At 37.8% G+C, this 14,447-nt stretch overlaps 1 protein-coding gene across 2 annotated transcripts in view; it reads right to left on the bottom strand.

The window, feature by feature from the left end:
• Positions 1 to 14,447, bottom strand: part of BZW2 (basic leucine zipper and W2 domains 2) — a 62,323-nt gene that overhangs the window by 37,072 nt on the left and 10,804 nt on the right. For both annotated transcript variants that reach the window (XM_019958496.2, XM_019958497.2), the window contains exon 2: positions 8,143 to 8,207. In XM_019958496.2, coding sequence (XP_019814055.1) covers positions 8,143 to 8,200 — 58 coding nt within the window. In that variant the 5' untranslated portion in view covers positions 8,201 to 8,207. The remainder of the gene's footprint in view (positions 1 to 8,142; positions 8,208 to 14,447) is intronic.

Below are 14,447 nucleotides of genomic sequence, written 5' to 3'. Positions count from 1 at the left end.
GTCAAACACCTACATAATAGAAGCATAAAGATAAGAAAAAGAGCAGACTAGTCAAATGTCCAAACAAGTGAGTAAAAAGATAATTTTCTTAAAAAGGGAAGGATTTAAAACTTTCAAGAAATTTCAGTTTTAAAGGAGATGTGAGTTTCCCAATGAAAGACTATTTGTGGACACAGCACAAGGACTGAAAGTGGATCCACAAGGAGTATTCGTTACTGTGAAACTGCAGAATAAAGCAACTCTCTGAAGTTTCAAGCGCAAAAAACCAAATCACATACAAGGTATCAAGAAACTGAACAACCTTGAATTGCCCAACAGAAATACCAGAAGCCAGAAGATATTCCTTCAAAATTCCAAGGAAAAACAATTTTCAACCCAGAATTACAGTGTTTGGTCACACTATTAATTAAACATAGGTCAGTGGAGTTCAGTTGCTTAGGCAAGTCTGACTCTTTGTGACCCCATGGACTGAGCACGCCAGGCTTCCCTATCCATCACCAGCTCCTGGAGCTTGCTCAAACTCATGCCCATAGAATTGGTGATGCCATCCAACTATCTCATCCTCTGTTGTCCCCTTCTCTTCCTGCCTTCAGTCTTTCCCAGCATTAGGGTCTTTTCCAGTGAGTCAGTTCTTTGCCTCAGGTGGCCCAAGTACTGGAGCTTCAGCTTCAGCATCAGTCCTTCCAATGAATATTCAGGACTGATTTCATTTAGGATTGACTACTTTGATCTCCTTGCAGTTCAAGGGACTCTCAAGAGTCTTCTTCAACACCACAGTTCAAAAGCATCCATTCTTTGGTGCTCAGCTTTCTTTATAGTCCAACTCTCACATCCATACATGAACTATTGAAAAAAACCATAGCTTTGACTAGACGGACCTTTGTTGGCAAAGTAATGTCTCTGCTTTTTAATATGCTGTCTAGGTTGGTCATAACTTTTCTTCCAAGAAGCAAGGGTCTTTTAATTTCATGGCTGCAGTCACCATCTGCAATGATTTTGGAGCCCAAGAAAATAAAGTCTGTCACAGTTTCCATTGTTTTCCCATCTATTTGCCATGAAGTGATGGGAACAGATGCCATGATCTTCACTTTTTGAACGTTGACTTTAAGCCAGATTTTTCACTTTCTTCTCTCACTTTCATCAAAAGGCTCTTTTAGCTCCTCTTGCTTTCTGCCATTAGAGTGGTGTCATCTGCATATCTGAGGTTATTGTTATTTCTCCCACCAGTCTTGATCCTAGCTTGTGCTTCATCCAGGCTGGCATTTTGCATGATGTACTCTGCATATAAGTTAAATAAGCAGGGTGACAATATACAGCCTTGACGTACTCCTTTCCCAATTTGGAACCAGTCTATTGTTCCATGTCCAGTTCTAACTGTTGCTTCCTGACCTGCATACAGATTTCTCAGGTGGCAGGTCAGGTGGTCTGGTATTCCCATCTCTTGAAGAATTTTCCACAGTTTGTTGTGATCTACACAGTCAAAGGCTTTGGCATAGTCAATAAAGCAGAAGTAGATGTTTTTCTGGAACTCTCTTGCTTTTTTGATGATCCAGCAGATACTGGCAATTTGATCTTTGGTTCCTCTGCCTTTTCTAAATCCAGTTGAACATCTGGAAGTTCTCAGTTCAAGTACTGTTGAAGCCTGGCTTGGAGAATTTTGAGCACTACTTTACTAGCGTGTGAGATGAGTGCAATTGTGTGGTAGTTTGAACATTCTTTGGCATTGCCTTTCTTTGGGATTGGAATGAAAACTGACCTTTTCCAGTCCTGTGGCCACTGCTGAGTTTTCCACATTTGCTGGCATATTGAGGGCAGTACATTAACAGCATCATCTTCTAGGATTTGAAATAGCTCAGCTGAAATTTCATCATCTCCACTAGCTTTGTTCCTAGTGTTGCTTCCTAAGGCCCATTTGACTTCATACTCCAGGATGTCTGGCTCTAGGTGAGAGATCACACCATTGCGGTTATCTGGATCATTAAAATCTTTTTTGTATAGTTCTTCTGTGTATTCTTGCCACCTTTTATTGATATTTGCTGCTTCTTTTAGGTCCATACCATTTCTGTCCTTTATTGTCCCCATTGCTACGTAACAGCAGATTAAACATATATTAAAACATTTAAGGCCTCAAAAATTATGTTTCTCATTCACTCTTTTTAAAAAGCAGTTGAAACAGACACTCCACCAAAATAGGAGAGTAACTCATGATTTCACAATCTTATTAAGTTATGAGACCGCAGGAAAAAGAGAAAAAAATCTAAGAGACAGACAACAGTACTTTTCAGGATAGTAGGAAAAGGGACATTTCAAGCTGTACTGTTAACAGCTGGACAACTGGTCTAAAGAACAAACTGAATGGAAGAGTGTTTTCCAATACAATCATACAGTATGTAGTGATACATAGTTAGAATTCCTTCAATAAAATATCATTGTTAGAATTCCAAAACTGCTTATATGAAGAGATTTACATAACAAAGGAAAGTGTGGTGCTGCCTAGTTTTATGGTACAGAAAGCTAAAATCATTGACTATAAACTCATTTAATCCAAAGTGAAAATGGTGTTCAGAAACATAAATAATAGTTTAGCCCTGAAGACCATGTACCAGGTCACAATGATATAACCCCTAATTAAGAGTCTAGCTAAAACTGATAAAATGAAAGAACACAGACCAAGAAGAGGATTTTGCAGGTGGGTGGGGGGGGGCGTGAAAGAATCCTCATATCCCACAGCAGGAAGTGCATCCATAATACACCTCTCCAACAGAAACATCAAGAAACAGCCAAGTAGAAGTGCTATGTGGTCATAGAAATGCAAATGCTAAAAGAAGCAGTTAAAGGTTAGAAAGAATACTGCTGGAAAGCAGACTTGCTACTGTTGCAACATGTTTTGCAGAATGGTTTGACTATTTAAGCCATGTATGTGTGGACTATTCAAACCATGTATGTGCATGACTTAGATACAATTAAAAACTACATTTTAAACCAGACAGCAGCTATCTGGTTTGTACAGACTGCCTACCTATGGTGTAACAGAAAGGATGTGTTGTAAGAGGTTAATACCACAACCTCAGAAGCAGAGAAGAATGGCATTCCCAGTACCAGTCACAGTCACGCAGCGTAGGATTCCACGAAGACAGATGTAAATTAACTTGAACACTATTTGTCATGAACAAGTGATAAAAGTCCCTTTGATTCCATAAGCAAAACATTATGCAGACAAGAACATGCAAATGTTGACTGCAGGGGAAAACATAATTAGGGTCTTGTTGTGAAGCGGGAGAGGGAGAGAATGGGCACCCTACAAGAACAGATCATGGGTGTGGGAGGGGCAGGCAACTGTGACCAGAAAGACAAACTCACTGGCAAGTGTCATCCCCCTGCTGGGCGCCCAGCTAAAGGGTAATTCTCCTCCCACCTTGGGAAAAAGTTCTGTTTCCTTTAATGCAAAAACGCGAGAAGTCAAAAAGGACCACAGGTTGCTTACTAAGTATTAGTCACTCAGTTGTGTCCAGTTCTTTGTGACCCCATGGACTGTAGCCAGCCGGGCTCTTCTGTCCATGGAGTTTTCCAGGCAAGAATACTGGAGTGGGTTGCCATTTCCTTCTTGGGTCTCCTGCATTACAGGCTGATACTTCACCATCTGAGCCAATAGGGAAGCCTGTTAAGCTTATTGAAACTTGTGACCAGCTCCCAAAATCAACTGAGGCCACCCACATAATGGCACCCCATTATTAGGATGTTGACTCAGGTGGCAGAACAGACTTTTTTGATGGTTTGAAATTATAAATTTGAAGCATTGGAAAATATAAGTTGGTCAAGAAGGTACAATTCAGACCAAGCTAGAAATACAGCAGCTTTGTTTTGAATCTAACAGACAACTTAAAAACTTTTGCTTGTGAAAAGGCCTTCACCCTCCAGTTATACTTTTTCAAAAGACTTGCTAAGGGAGAGAAAGGCAGTATATTACAGCCAGAGATATTTCAACAGTGAGTAATAATGCAGTAGGTCAAGATGCTCATGTATAGCTTGGGAATCTTAAAAAGTCATGACGGCCTGGGAGGATTAATAATTCTCTTGCAGGATGAAGAGCAGAACTCCCACGTGCTAAGTTAAGTGTTCATCTGCAGGAATTTAAAATTCCTGTACAGGAAAACGGCAAGAACGTTAATGGAAGTTTGGGGAAACAAGACAATATTTTACCCAAAGGTTCTTTTTCACCTTAAACAACCAACAGTAAATATGATATGTATTTCATTTGAGGACAGTGCGGCAGAAATATCAACAAAATTCTAACAAAATTATGACATTGCTCCCTTGAGTTTCCATTTGGCAGGTCAAAGCTCCCCTGAGGTGGGAACGTTTAGGGTCTGTGTTGGTGAATTACAAGTGTGACACTGAGGAGTTAGTCATAATCACCCTTCTATGGCACAGAGAGAAACAGGTCTTTTTCTGACGTGCTTATAAGTTATCTAAATACTATTGCTTTCTCAAAGAACTATGGTAACTGGGAAGATATCCCAACATAGTGACAAAAATAACATAAGCTACCATCTTTTTCTGCAGGTCACTGAGGTAGAGAAAAAGAATGTGAAGTATCATGGATTTTCTAACCATACACACAGCTTGACTTCCAATATATATTACCTTAAATGATTCACTTCATTAGTTCCTAACACCATTTATTACAAATCTTAAGAGTTATTTAAAACCGCCAACGCAGATCTAAAGCCTCAGAGAGAAACCTGAGTACGTGGTCACTCTGGATGCCTGATGTTTGGTCATTTTTTCTCGCTCCTATTTTCACTCATTTTAATTGTATTTTTCTACAAAATTTAGAGGGGGATCACTTGAATTATTAAACATTTCATCTCGCTCATTTCATCTAAGCATAACAATGGCTCAGGCGAGAAGTGTTCATCCTTCTTGGATTCCCAAAAGTCACAGTAGAAAACATAATTTCTTTGGAGAAAATTTTATAAGTAAGATGTGCATATTTCATAAAGGATAAGTTCTATATGATGTGCCCCACTATAATGTTTGGGCTTCCCAGGTCATGCTAATGTTAAAGAACCCATTTGCCTATGCAGGAGACATAAGATACGGGTTTGATCCCTGGGTTTGGGAAGATCCCCTGGAGGAGGGCATGGCAACCCACTCCAATATTCTCGCCTAGAGAACCCCCAAGGACAGAGGAGCCTGGCGGGCTACAGACCATGGAGTCACAAAGAGTCAGACACGACTGAAGCAACTTAGCATGCACACACCATAATATTTCATTTTGATGTTAAGAAGAAGAAAAAAGAACAAAACATTTTTAGACTGACTTGGCAGGGAAGAGCATTAGCTGTGCTAGGGAATAGTTACAAACTGAAGACAGAGCTTCAGAAGACAGCCTATTAAAATGACCTTGAAATATCCTCTGCAGATTTATTTTCTCAGCTCTATGAAATTGCCAACCATTTATCTGAAGTCAGCCCCATCATAATAGCAAAAGAAAAGCCAAAGCACGATGAATTGTCAGGAGGCAGTTCACTGTTATGAAAAGCAGAAAATAAGGCTGACTCCATTTTTCCCCCAGTCAGCAGTTTGCACAAAATGGCTCAAATGGAGCTTTAAATCCCCAACAGACCTGAGTTATATAAATCTAGATCAACTGGCAAATTATAGATAACATATTTCTGGGTGGCTCTCTGTGCGTACTCCTGAAGCAATGAGACGCAGGCACAATCTTGCCCATCAGATGAATCAGAGGCAAACCAGTTCAGTATGAGAGGCAACCTTTCCGTTTCAGAACTGACCGACTGTAAGGGCCAGTTTACTCGTTGACTCATGTTAGCTCTTGTGCAATCCATCCTAAGGCCCTCTCCTGGCATTGGAGCTCAGCTACCGTGAATCAGCGTCACGTTAAGAAAGCTGCCTGAGCTGAAGATCCAGGTCTGAGATTAACACGTTCCCTCAGTGGGCAGGTGGTGGCAAACCTTTCTTCACCTCACAGTGGGGCGTACGTTAAATATTATCACATTACCAGGAGCAAGAATACCTTAACTGTGACTAGATTTCTGATTAAGTCCTTTGGAAATCAACGACGTCATTTATTTATTTATTTTTTTCCCAAGACTGCTTTACACAATGAGACAAAGAATGCATGCTGGTTTCGGCACCTTGGATGGCTATCTGCTTCCAGATTTCAATCCTCATTGTGTAAGTGGGGACACAGTTTCTAAAAGGACTAAACACAGGCGGTGGTTCAGGCTATACTTGTACTTCGTTTATGGGGATGAGTCAAGGATGCAAAAAATAAAAACATAAAAGCATATAAGACAGAAATACTGTACAAAATAACTACCTTTTTGGTTTTTAAAACTTTTTTTTCATTTTTTAGAGAGAATGTGACGTTTTTTGGCAGGCAGCATTTATGGTTAAATTTAGCCTTACTGCTACTGAGTGATTCTTATAATCTCTTCTTATTCAATTGACCCATTGTATTGAGAAATCTTTTCTTTCTACTTGACCACACTTGGCTGCTTCTTACACAGACAGCACTTCAAGAGACCCTCAGCTACAGACACTGGTGGGGAATGCCAAAGGCATCTGACACAGGTTAACAATCCAATAGTTTAGTGCTAGACGACCATTACATAGCTTCTGTTTCATAATCAGCAGTGAGGCCTTCGCAAAGATACTCAATCACACTTTATCTTTACACATGATACTTCCTTAAATATTTTTCAGTCACTCTCCTCAGTGTTAGTCATGCCATATTTCATACTTTAAAAAGTTTTCCAATCAAGTTTTAGCTCAACTATTCTTAAATCCAAGAGGATTTCTGTATAATTATGCAAAACTGGTTAAATATTTAGAATACTTAAAAATTCTTTATACAGAGAAATGGTAAGATGAACATGAAAGGAGTCACTCACATACAGATGTTTTAACAGCCACCATCAAACTGGCTTTATCACTACTTTTCCCACAATAAAAGACACTTGAAAATATGAATTTTAAAGTTTTAAAGATATTTAGGTAAATTTCATTCGACTTTCTAAAATTCTGAAACGGTTACAGCTCTTTTATATCTCTTTCCTTTTATATCTCTTAGCTTTACTATCTTTGCATATGAACATTTTCTTAAAAACATAAAGAAAGCAAAAACCACAAGTGCAAAGGCAAATGTCAAAAATAGTGAAGTTTATCAATTGCCTTCATAGCCTCACATGAGACTAAGGCAACCTGAACAGACATAATTACCCTCATTTTGTAGCTAAAGACACAAAGCTCAGACAAGTTAAATGCCTTGTTCAAAAATCAAACTCCTAAATAACTGGCAGTTCTGAAGCTGGAATGCAGAACTTTAGATTTTACAGTCAGAGCTCAAAAGACAGGAATTAGTGAGGTTAGGTGGAAACAAAGATAATACTAATTCTTCTTTGTGGAATTAAGAAACCTCACATAGAAGTGGGCTTCACTGGTAGCTCAGCTGGTAAAGATCCCCTTGGAGAAGGGAACGGCTAGCTACTCCAGTATTCTGGCCCAGAGAATTCCATGGACTGTATAATCCATGGGGTTGCAAGGAGTCGGACATGACAGAATGACTTTCACTTCACTTCACTTCAGCTACAACTGGAGTCCAGACATGCCTGTAGGGGGAGCTCTTACACCCTCTCATGCACCATCAATTATTCCAAACAGGAAGAGACTTAATGCCCTCATCTCTAGTCTCCAACAGAAAGCTGTTGCCTACTTTACTATCCAGAAGGAAGAAGAAAACTTTTCTCCACCTAACCAAAGCCCAGCCAATCAGAGAGTGTACCAGTGCAACCTATGAGAAGCCTCCATACTTTGGACTTCCAGCTTCCTAATGTGACTCTTGGGTTATTACAGGCCCTCTCAGCTTCCCTCTTTTCTCTACTAGAGCAAGTTCCTCATCCTTGTTCTGATTTGCCCCATAGTTCAAATATCCAGAATTGCAATTTCTTTGGGCTATTCCTGAAGAAACTGGCCTTTGCTAGTAAAATAACTGGTTTTATATTGTTAAATTTGACAATCTCCAAACTTATATATTGATTAGAACTTTAAATAACATTCCTCACCTCCCTGCCCTCCTTGCCCCCGCCATACACACACAAACACAACACAACTTACCCCTTTTCCGAGTTTTGAACCGCTGGCCTGTTAGCACTGGCTTCTGATGCTTATTCATAAAATTTCTGAAAACAAAAAAATAAAGATTATGTGCTTCAAATAAACAGCCCATATAATATATTTCCAGTAAGTATGTTTGACTTTAGTCATCTAAATATACTTTTCAAAATGAGATAATTGTAACTACTGAACTAGCAAAACTTTTAAAGTTTAATAATATCTAGTGTTGACAAAAGACACAAGGATAATAACCATAGACATAAACTTTGGCATAAGGGATAAACTCCATGCAATACTTTTGGAAAGCATTTGGTGAATATAAATATTTACATGTACAAAACCTATGGTCCAGCAATTCCTTTACAAGGAATTTCTTCTAGTTATACCCACATAAGTATGTAAATATACGCATGTGTATATAAAAGGATTTAGTTGCAACATTGTTGGATGCATAAATAAATGAAAAAGTCAAATACCCATAAACCTGTATCTGGTTCCATAAGTTATAATAAGCCATTGAATGGAACTATGAAGCATTACAAAATGAATTAGATGCAAATGTACTACATACGGCCCTGCTACCTCTCTGATCAAGCTTCCTACACTTACGTTTTCCCATCACTCACCCCTCTAGTCACCCAGCCCTCTGCTTTTCCCACTGGGCCAGGGAAGGTCATTTTTCTTCTGGGAAGACTCTTTCCCAAGGCATTCATGTGGCTTTACTCTCTGCACACAAACACCTCCTTTTCAGAGAAATTCCCAGGCCATCCCGACTAACAAGGCTCCGTGTCTTTCTCTAGCTTTATTTCTCTTCATTGCTCATAGCAGCCCCTGGCATTTTTTAGTATTTGTTTGCCATGGTCTATTCCCCTGATGACAGTGTAACCGCCCTGTGGGCAGGGACTTCGCAGGTTTTACTCAAAATTGTATCTTTAGCACCTAAAACAACACTGAGAGCAAGTATTGAATAAATAATTGTCAATAAGCTGTCATACTGAGAAAGATGTTCAAGGGAAATTGTGAAGGAAAAAAGCAAATTGAATAAAAGAGTGCAAAGCATAATTTTTTGGTTAAAAGGAGGTACATGTAATATTTGCTTTTCTAGGCAAGGAACATTTAAGAATGAGAAAAGAAACAGTTTTTCATTTGTTTGTTTACTTCAGAGGATGCAAATGTGGGCTTTTTAATTCTTCTACTGGACTTAATAATTTAAAATATCATAAATTATCTTTTTAAAAAGTGAAAAACCTGCTCTAAAATGAGCTTTTACAAACTGAGAATAACCTTGCTGACATAAATATTACAATCTGAAAATGTATCTAGATTGCCTAAGTTATGAAGACCAAACAATTCAAGATAATGTCAAGCAAATTATTTCTCTTTCAAAGTTTTTAAAAATTATAATTAAAAAACATTCTCAAGAATGTGGAAAAATTATTATTCAATTTATGTACCAAAACTTTCTTCCCACCCATCCCGTGAAAGAAGAGAAACACCTATTTTCACACAGAAAGCAATCTATTTATCATGGAAAAACTTGAATTGCCATTTCACAAGTGAAATTCATTAAAAATAAAGTAACAAAGCCCAAAAGTAATTTCTTTCATGGTTAAAGAGAGAGAATTTTTACCAGTCTTATAAAGTGAACTTACTACATTCTGCTTTTAGATATAAAGGTGACTAAGCTAGATTCCAAGCCCTCAAAGAGCACAGAGTCCAGCAGAGATAAAACACAAACATTTACAGAACAATGAGGCAGGTGAAACAACAGTGGGGCTCCCCTAGGTCAAGAGTAGAGAAGGGATTGACAGGTGTATGCGTAGGGGCAGCAGCTGCATAGTGAAACAGTTACAAATGCAATAACCTTAATCAGTGAAATCTTATTTCACTTGAGAGGCACTGGAAATAGAGTTTCTAATATTTACAGAAAAATTCTCTCATTCAGGATTTTCCCTGTTGGCATTTTCAACAGATTCACTCTAGATCAGCAAACGTTTCCACTGGGGCACAAGTAATGAATATACCTAAGTGTGCATGTGGTTTCCTTAATGTTTCCATACCTCCCCAAACACAACAAATGCCATACAAAATATTTTCTTGTGTTAGCAAAGGAAAAAATACCTGTTAAAGGGTTTGGGTCTTGTACTGAGATACAAAACCAAAAATAGAGCCTGAAACTTCTCCAGTAGCTGAACATGTAAGGAAGGCATTACCCTTTGCCAAAGATGTTTTTATTTCAGAATTTAAAAATATTTTTAAAGTGTGTGCCCCTTCTATTAGAGTCTACAGTATAAATACATAGAATTCTCTAATTACCTTATTATCTTATTTAAATTTTCCTGCTAATGGAGAATTACCACCAAACACAACCTACCTAGGAGTGAATTACTCTATTTTAAAAATTCTTTAGCTCTGTTTATAATACCTTCTTTAGCTTTAAACAGGAAAGTTTGTATCTTCAAAGTTCAGTTATGTGGGCTTGTTTTATACAACCTGAACATATTCTATGTGGAAAATAAGGTAAGAACACATAAATGTTTAAAAAAAGTATGCAAAGATTTTTGACATACACAACATCAAAAATTAAAATAAACAAACACACACAAACAGAGATTCACCTAGTGATATTGAAAGACTAAGAGAAGATATTCTGTTCACCAAAAGTTTCTATCACTTAGCTGTTACTATTTGGAGCAGAGGCTTGGCTTTTCTCTAAATTTAGCTCCGGTGCTACATTATAATCTGCTCCAGAGAGGGTCAGCCTTTATAAGGCATTCACTGACTCCTGGCCGAAGAAGAGCAAGGACACATAGACTAAGAAACTCCACCAGCCTAAACCTGGGCAAGTCACAGCAGAAGAGCAACAACGGCAGTTCTCCTAGGCCAACCAAAAAAGCTCACAGTTATAACACTGCATTACAATTTATAACTTGATATCCACTAACAGCATGATAATTTGGCTTCCATTCAGAACACTGTAACTCAAACATTCACAGAGAAAAATAAGCTCATGTCCCACCAAAATGGAAATACTCCATGGTTTAAAACAGTACATATTTAAAAAAAATTGTATGTAAAATTGGAAATGTTAGAAGATGAGGTCATAAAAATACTAAAATGATCCACTTAATCAAACATTAGAGACCAGGTCCTCTATTAATGAAATAACAATTGTAAACCAATTTCTATTTGAGCCTAAATGGCTAACTGATCTCACGCCCTTTTCACATTCCATCTCTCACTTCCAACCAGACTCTGGGCAGCAGTGTGACGAGGGGCCAGCAGCACTGAGGGGGTCTCACGGCTACTGTAGACTAATTCTGCCACTTGCCCTGCCCACCTTGAGTAGACTGACACCTGGTGTGTTGCCTTCCCTTATACTCTTCTTTAATTCTCTCCATTTTGGAAAGTGTCTGATCAATCAGAGACAGACATATCTTCCAGTTGTCCCTCCTAGGGGAAGCCTGTTCTCAACTAGTAATTAAGAGATCTTGCCTGTCCTGGTCTGGCTCATCTCTCAAGTATGATAACCTATTTTATGTGAGGCATTTAATACCGCTAATATATTCTACACATAGAATAACTGCTATTCAAACAACCTCGACATTATGAATATGGATCCTCTAAAGTGGGGTCACAATCTTTTTCCAGAAGGGGACAGAAAGGTAGTATTTTAGGCTCTGCGAGCTACCAGGTCTCTAGTCTAACTATTCAGTTTCGCTGTTACAGCCTGAAAGTAGCCACAGGCAAAATGCAAAGAGGTGGTCCTGGTTGCATTCCAGTAAAACTTCATTTACAAAATAAATACAAGCTCAAAATGGGCCTCCAGGCTGTAGTCTGCCCACACCCATCCTGGAAAGGTGTACCTAACACTGCTGTGTATGGCAGTGAAAATGTTCTGTATCTGCACTGTCTCATATGGTAGCCACTAGACACCTGTAGCATCCTTGAAGTGTGGCTAGTGTGAATGAGGAAGAAAATGCTTAGTTTTATTTAATTTTTACTAATTAAAACTGAAACAGCCAACATGCCTAGTGGCTATCATGACAGGGAATGCAGTTCCAAAGCATTCCCCATGGCTCAATACACAAACTTGAGAAGAAGATGAAAATACACTCAAAGAAAGGCAGTTTTTTACTTAGCATTTTTCAAATAAAGTAACTGCAGAGCGTTCTGCCCAAATTTCAAAACTATGTGTCTACAGCAGGAAAGAAAAGAAAAAATACCAAACTCCAAAGTGAAACTCTCTGTGTACAATCAATATTACTTAAGACAATGGAAACAAAAAGACTTCTGATTGATTCTGATACTAAAAATTATTTTTGCTGTTGTTTAGTCGCTAAGTTGTATCTGACTCTTTGTGACCCCATGGACTGCAGCCCACCAGGCTCGTCTGTCCATGGGATTTCCCAGGCACACTTTATCCTTTGGGTATAATACTGTTGCCCTACAAAATTATACCCAAAGAATAAAGTGTGTTGTAAAGATGCAATAACACCAGCGCACAAAACTCAAAATATTACTGAGCCACTTCACTGCAATATTCTAGGGAAATACTCTGTGTTTAGGAGCAAGTTTCAAGAATTACCTTTTATTCTATCTTCCAAATAGGTAAAATAATTTCCATAAAAAGAACTAAAAATATGTCCATAATTATAAACTATTCTCCCTTCCATTAAAGCTAAAACTGCAAGAACAAACATCATAAAATCCTGTATAAAACATTGTCTTGGGATCATTTGGGTTGATAATACTGCAGCATCATTCTCTCAAAAGAAAAGAAATTAAATTGCTCTGTGAAACCTTAAATTATGAACATTCTAAAGCAATAAACTAAATATATACCTATAATAATAATACACAATTTTGTTGCCCAGCATAACATTAGTTTGGTCAATATCTTTATCATGATTCCTCTCTGGAATCAAAATCACCCAGCCTCTACAACAAGCTTCATTCTATCTCCCAGCAAATTCTACATAACTTTCAGTATTTATAATAATTGCAATAACATTAAAATTTAAACTAAGTAGCCTATCTATAAAAGAAGAATGTTTTTAAATACAGTCAAATATTCTTTAATATAAATATTATTGTTATATTCATATCATATCCTCTTCACTTTTATAATCAATGAAATCAAAGAACAAAAATATTTATCTTAAAAAGTACAAAACAATAAACTACAGTTGTCTTCTCAAAATTTTACAACAATAGTTTCCAGTGAGGAACATTAACAGTTGGAACTTAAATTGTGCTAAGCAATGACTTTATAAGAAAGAGGGATCAAAAGCCTAAGGAATTGTGCTGTGAAAAAAAATACACTAAGAGTTAATTATGTTCATCTAAATCTTCCTTAAGAAGCCATAAAAGCATCATGATTAAATTTTCATTATAACATTTCCAAATCTATTTCATGTCTTAAACTTTATCTTGTTTTTGAATACTGTATTTTTGCTTCCCTTTTAATTAAAATATTTCAGAAATTACATTTTAAGTATCACTGTACAACCTCTTCATTGAAATAAGATGATTACATCATGTCCTTTATTTCATCTCAATGAAGTTATTTTCAAAAACTCCCAAGAAGTATAAATAACTCCTAAATAGTTTCACTCTGCTTATCCATTCATGCTATCTATTTAATGAACTCTATACAAAGTCCCTGGGGCAAGCACACCTCCTTCTCTGGGAGCTTCCACTTTCCCCAGATGCAATCTCTCCTGGGCCCTTCCCTTCCCCCAGCAACTGACCACCCCTCTCAGCTTCCCAGATGGCCTAATCTTGCTGATGTCATTCTTATATCTCAACACTCTGAAAAACACAAACACACCTTCAACTACACACACTGTATATACTTCAGTTTTTAGAAAAGCCATCCCTCAAACATAACATCTCAGGGTGTTTTACTAACAAAATGTCCTAAAACCTTTGTGCTAGATGAGACCCTTAGAATTTTTATCTACAAGAGGATGGTGATAAGAGCTGCATACCTACTACGAAACTTCAAGCTGTAAATTGGGAGAATTTAGAGGAAATGGTAGCATGAAACAGACAAATACCCAATGATTAAATGTCTAGCTGTGGTTTAAACATATTTATTAATTTATCAAGCATTTGAGGGGAGCTTACTCTGTGTCAAGCACTGCGACACAGCAGTGGCTTCACTCCAGGGTTAATTTAATTTTCTTTCCCAAGGGACATTTGGCAGTGTCTGCAGACATTTTTGTTTGTCATGCTGGGAGGATTGGGGTGCTACTGGAATCTAGTAGGTTGAGGCCAGGGATGCTGTTGAACCATCTATA

This window comes from Bos indicus, chromosome 4 (genome assembly GCF_029378745.1).
Source record: "Bos indicus isolate NIAB-ARS_2022 breed Sahiwal x Tharparkar chromosome 4, NIAB-ARS_B.indTharparkar_mat_pri_1.0, whole genome shotgun sequence".
Taxonomy (NCBI): Eukaryota; Metazoa; Chordata; class Mammalia; order Artiodactyla; family Bovidae; genus Bos; species Bos indicus.
Note: the sequence above shows the minus strand (reverse complement) of the source record. Positions and strands in the feature narration are given on the sequence as shown.